Source organism: Apaloderma vittatum, unplaced genomic scaffold, assembly GCF_000703405.1.
Source record: "Apaloderma vittatum isolate BGI_N311 unplaced genomic scaffold, ASM70340v1 scaffold33347, whole genome shotgun sequence".
In the NCBI taxonomy this organism is placed as follows: domain Eukaryota; kingdom Metazoa; phylum Chordata; class Aves; order Trogoniformes; family Trogonidae; genus Apaloderma; species Apaloderma vittatum.
Window position 1 is genome coordinate 6,044 of NW_009728568.1, and position 5,753 is coordinate 11,796.

The following is a 5,753-nucleotide window of genomic DNA, read 5'->3' on the forward strand; positions in this document are numbered from 1 at the left end:
GCTGAGTCTGCCTCACATCCCTGTTGTTCTCTGACTTTGGCTCCCTCCAGGACCAGAAGCTGTTCAGGGAGGATGGAGGCTGGGAGCTGGTGGGTGCCGTGGCTCAGTACTGGTGCAGCAGGATGGTGTGGAGTGAGGAGGAGCAGTGCTACCACATCAGAGGTACAAAAAAAGGGAAAGGGTTGATAAGCAGAGACCTGGAGCCCCTCCAGCCAGACCTGGATGGGAGTGCATGAGCTCTTCAGACGCGTGTCCTCTGGAATGTATCACAGATCACGTTTGTGTCCGTGCAAACACAGGACAAGCTGCTCAGCTCTCCTCCAGCGCCACAGTATCGTTTGCTTTTTCTCTCAGCCCCTTCCCCCTCACAGGACACCTCTAAACGTCTCCTTCCGTGGTGGTCCCAGTTGGTGCCACAAGCGTGGGCGCCTTCAGCTCTGCCGTGGTGACCGGTGGCATTTGGAGAAAATAGAGTGCAAGGGCTTTGAGGGGGAAGGACTCCTCTAAGTCTTTTCTAAGAGACTTGAGTTTAAATCCCCCAGGAGCTACAGAAGTTTAGTCCCTCGAAGGACACCTGGTGCTGTTGGTGCTGGACAAGCACAACCACAGGGCACAGGGTCTCTCTGTGGGCAGCGATCCCGCTAAAGCGCATTGCGTTGAGGAGAGCAAGCTCGCGCTGGTGGGCTGCTTCTGACAAGGGACACTGGGGAAGAAAATGAGAAGTGAAGGAGAGGTGTTTGGGAGAGAAGAGTCTCAGGGAGAAGCTGTGAGCCAGGTTGTTTCTTCTACTCAACCAGCACCTCTAATGATCTCCCCTGCTCCGTGCTGGGCAGTGGGACCCTGCCAGGAGCGGGGAGCAGCACCTTGCGCAGCGCGAGGGTTCCCTTCCTCCCCGAGGAGGGGTATGCCAGACATTGGGTGTGCTGTGGGTGAAGTGTCCCCCTCCTCTTCCTCCAGGTGTCATGCCCCCCGATGAGTACCACCACCACGTTGATAACTCCGCGTACACCAACGCCGTGGCCCAGCAGAGGTAACGCCCGTGGCCTGTCGCCCTCCTTATCCCTCTGGCCAGGGTGAGAAGTGGCTGGACCCCTGCGTGGGATGGACCCTCCCTCCCGTCACAGACCTTGTCCGGGTGGCGGGTGGTCCCACAGCGGTTCTTCTGGCCTCATTCAGGAACTCCACGTGGGGCTCAGAGGGGTTTGGCTTCGTGGGAGGGTTTCTCTCCCTCTCCTTTAGGAGATGTCTGTAGGCTCAGCCAGCTGGAGACATATAAATCCATAGGAACCGAATCCCAGCCCAGGGCTGACAGCCGTTACCCCAAGCTCACACTTTGACTCATGTTCTGTCAGAGTAGCTGCTGCTTTGCAGCTACAGCTCAGTTAGTTCTTTCTATTCCCTTTCTTCTCTTCCACTTTCCAAGGGGTCACAGGCACCTGTGCCTGGCATAAAGCGCTGCTCCTTGTCTCTTCTCAGCCTAAATTTTGCGGCGGGTGTTGCTCGGGACCTCTCAATCCCCGTGCCAGAGGAGTGGGTGGACTGTGCCCAGAAAGTCAAAGTGCCCTTTGATGCGGAGAAGAAATATCATCCCGAGTACGACGGGTACAGCCCAGGTGAGCGAGGAGGCAGCAGCAGACCTTTGAGACAGGGGCGCCCCTCTTCCTTCGTGAGCCCGCAAGGCCCGGGGGCTCTGACTGCTTCAAACAGCAGCTGAGTGGTTGGCTGAAGGAAAAATGGAAAAAGGGCTAGTGCTGCTCTCCGAGCGTGGGGAGCTGGGCTTGCAGACACGTCCAGCAGCAGCAGGGACAAGCCGTGAGCTGCGGGTCTGGTCTGCCTTCGGCATGGTGGCAGGGAGATGTCCTCCCTGCAGTTCCAGGGGAGGATCCACCACATCCACCTTCCCCCCGATCATGTGGTGTTTGTTGTTCCAAGTTGATAGGACAAGAGAAAAGGGGCTCAACCTGCACCAGGGGAGGTTTAGATTAGATATTAGTAAGAATTTCTTCCCTGAAAGAGTGGTGAGGCACTGGCACGAGCTGCCCAGGGCAGCGGTGGAGTCGCCATCCCTGGAGGTGTGCAAAAAACGTGTAGGAGTAGCTCTTTAGGACATGGTTTAGTGGTCACAGTGGTGTTGGGTTGACGGTTGGACTTGATCTTAGAGGTCTTTTCCAACCTTAATGATTCTATGATTCTGCATGAGGTGACTTTGTTCCTCATACGAGTACGTGGGCAAGTGCTCTGCTGGTTGTTCCCAGCCGGCAAATGTGGTGGGACCGGCTCCTTTCCCCAGGGGAGCCTGTGAAACAAGCTGACGTTGTCTTGCTCGGATTCCCTCTGATGTACCCCATGAGCCCGGAGGTCCGGAGAAATGACCTGGAGATGTACGAGCCCGTCACTGAGCTGGATGGGCCGGCCATGAGCTGGGTAAGAACCGTGGTCAACCCCAGGTGGGACTGAGGCACGAGGTGGTGGTTTCCATCCGAGCCAGCGACTGTCAGCCCCAACCGCGAGTGTGACGTGTCAGACCTGCAATGCAGAGCTCAGGATGTCGCTGACGGTGTTCGCTCTGGGTCAGAAGGATGCTGGTTGCAGTGTCGCTGAAGGGCCTGCTGTATTGTCACCCCCGGGGGGAGAGCAGCTGGAAAAAGGCCGTTGTTCTCCCCCGCAGAGCATGTTTGCGGTGGGCTGGCTGGAGCTCAAGGAGGTGCAGAGAGCCCAGAGCCAACTGAGCAAGTGTTTCAGCAACATCATGGAGCCCTTCAAGGTTAGCTGCATGTCGTGCTGGGGCTGCTTCCCCGAGACAGACACCTCTTGTTTCCATCGTCCCTGTTCCCGAGTAGGTCACATCACACTGAGAGACATCGCTTGGGCCAGAGCTTGTGCTGGTGCACCGGTCCCTGGGTTATTGCTCCGTGAGCTCAGTGGTTGCACGCTGTCTCTTCTCCACGTGCTTCCAAAGAGCAGTAAGGAGACATCTGCTTCCTGCCGAGCAGTGCAAAGCCACGGGTCACTGTCGTGCTCACGCCAGGCTTCCTTCTGCCTGCTGGGGGTGGGCAAGGGAATGGAGGTGGTGACAGTTAGAGCTCACCCGCCACCTCGCTCCAGGATGGGCTGCGGGGCATGGTCGTTGCAGCACCCCAGCTACATGGCAGTGACCAAGATAACTGTATTGAAACCCTCAAAACTGTCCCAATGCAACTGTTGAGTCGTTTCTTTCTCTTGCTGGAGCAGGTCTGGGTGGAGAACTCGGACGGGTCAGGAGCTGTGAACTTCTTGACAGGGATGGGTGGATTCTTGCAAGCTGTCCTCTTTGGCTACACAGGGTTCAGGTGAGACCTCCCTTATGTCGCATTTAATTTCTGAGCAGTTACATGTCATCTTCAAACCTGGCTGTTTAGCTGGAGCAATGTGGTTTTACTCATGAAAGAGAACTTGCAGCATCCAGAATATCCTTCAGAGTTCCCAGCAGGTAACAAACAGGAACATCAGTGATCCTGCATGAACTGTGGTCACTGGCGGAGAACAAGGCGGAGCTATCAGAGGTGACAAGCCTTGGTTGTCGCTCCTCCAGCTATGTCAGCGTTTAAAGCCGTTTGCTTTGAAAGAGCCACAGGCCAGCCCTGAGCTCCTCGACACCAGCTGCCCCCCTCAGTGAAGAGGGACTCTCGGTATGGTCTCCGTGTTGTGGCTCCTCCTCTCTCCTTTGGATGTGGTGTGGAAGGACCCTCTGCGAGGCTCTGCAGCCTCTCTGGAGGAAAGTGCTCGGCGGGCATCGCCTCGGCAGTGACGTGGTCCTCAGAAGGAACATTAAGCTGTCCATGTAATTTTAAAGCTGTGTCTCATACCCAGAGCAGCTGGGCGGTTTCAGCCCTGAAGCAGCACTTTTGAGTGTATTCTTAGTTTAATTGAGGATGGATCAAACTGCCAAGCCTTTTGATTTTCAGTGAAACCTTCTAGCACTAACTATGTGTTTTTACTCTGCGTGTGTGGCCAGAAGCTGCTGAGAAACCCACCACTTTCTTGGTGGAGCTGGGTGTGAGCTACCGTATTCCCTGCTGAAAACCTTAATCTCAGCTTTTGCGAAGCTCGAAGGTTTTCAGATGCTCCGTGTGTGTCAGGTTGGGCCCCTCAGCACGGGCTCAAGCCACAGGTTTTTGGGCCCCAGCCAAATTTCTGCAGATGTCGAGATGACATTTTTGCAGCCCTCAAAACCACCGAGCCTGGCTGGCTCGTTGGCCTGCTCCGAGGCTCTCCAGTCTCCTGAACCTCTCTTGAGTCCTCTCCAGTGCGCTGAGTCCTCTCAACGGGCTGGAGATTGATGGTCAAGAGCTCTCCTGTCAAGACTTGTGTGGGAGATAAGTGACCATTGTCTTCTCTCACCTGAAGCCAAACCACACAAATGGGCTCTGTTTGGAGCAAGGACTCAAGTTTGCTTGATTTTTATCGTTGGGCGAAGGAGCGCAGGTAGTGGTGCTGAGTTTAAAGCCCTTCAAACCAGTGGGCATGGGAGCTGACGTGGGTTTCTGAAGAATCACCTTGACAGTCACAGCCTGGAGGGAAAGTGAAAACCGAGCTGTGAGGACACGTTGTTGAGATGGCACCAGCCTTAGAGTGCTGGGCTGTGAAATCATGGCCTGAGCGCCTCTCCACCAGGTGCTTTTTTGGTGTGTTTGGGATTTGCCTGGACCTCCTCAGGACGCCCTGAGGACTAGTTCTGCCCGCAGATGCTTGGAGGGGCCTCTGGGATGTGTGGGGCTGAGCTGCCTGGGGAGGTGGCCCGTCCCACCCCGCTGCCTTCCCTTCCGGCAACCCTTTCTTCCACCGCTGACATGCTTCTGCCATTCCAGGATCACAAGGTCCAGCCTCCGCTTCGACCCTGCCTTTCCCGACGACGTCAACAAGTTGAAAGTCAATGGTGTCTCCTACTTGGGCAACAAACTGAAGTTCACCATCACCAAAGAGAGGATCAGGATCAAAGCGACCGAGCTTGCCCGGGACCCTCCAGCATCTCCTCTGGAAGCTGTGCTGGAGGAGTCGCGGCAGCACCTCCCCCTGCGGGAAGGTACGGCAGGATTGCTGGGGGCTGCTTCATAAATACAGTTTGGGGGAAGCCGTGGCCGAATCTCTCACAGGCCGGTTTTCCTTGCAGGACAGAGCGTCTCCTTCCCCACGGTGGCCGGCTGGATACAGAGGTCACCCACTGAGACATTTTAAACCGTGGCTGATCCAGGTTTTCCCCAGCAATGCAGCAGAAAAGAGTTGAAGAGGGATTGTCAGCAGAGAAGAAAGGTGAAGGTGGGGCAGAAGGTGAAGGGAGTGGGTCCCAGGCTGTGACACAAACCCTTCGCCCCCTGGGACCGTGCCCACTGTCTGTCGTGGTGGGGGTGGTGGACTTGGAGCTCTCACTGTGGCTGGGGGGGAGCAGGAGCTCCCTGGGTGACACTGAGCATCCTTGTCTACGGTGGGGGACACTGAGCCCCCTGACTCCCACCTTCAGCATCTCTCCCTTGGAGAAATTAAACCTGAAAGCACGAGTTTTAAAGGAGTTTTCAGAACACCCGTGACCCGTTCTGAGCCCTCACAACCCCCCAGCTCTTCCAGCACGTCCTGCCTGGGCTTGGTGGGCTGCGGGAGGGGCTCAGCCAGTGGGACCGGGAGGGTCCCCCTCCCTCTAGATACCTCGAGCAGCTGGGACCCCCCTGGACCCTGCTGCCCCCCGTGACAACATGCTCTGCGCCAGCAGCGTGGGCGGA

The 5,753-nt window shown here is 56.4% G+C and overlaps 1 protein-coding gene across 1 annotated transcript in view; it reads left to right on the forward strand.

The window, feature by feature from the left end:
• ATHL1 (ATH1, acid trehalase-like 1 (yeast)) overlaps positions 1-5,214 on the forward strand; it is a 9,000-nt gene extending 3,786 nt beyond the window's left edge. Inside the window, exons 6-13 of the mRNA XM_009874115.1 lie at positions 51-162; positions 958-1,030; positions 1,477-1,613; positions 2,291-2,424; positions 2,669-2,764; positions 3,232-3,329; positions 4,848-5,062; positions 5,150-5,214. Coding sequence (XP_009872417.1) covers positions 51-162; positions 958-1,030; positions 1,477-1,613; positions 2,291-2,424; positions 2,669-2,764; positions 3,232-3,329; positions 4,848-5,062; positions 5,150-5,214 — 930 coding nt within the window. The remainder of the gene's footprint in view (positions 1-50; positions 163-957; positions 1,031-1,476; positions 1,614-2,290; positions 2,425-2,668; positions 2,765-3,231; positions 3,330-4,847; positions 5,063-5,149) is intronic.
• Positions 5,215-5,753: the final 539 nt, after the last annotated feature.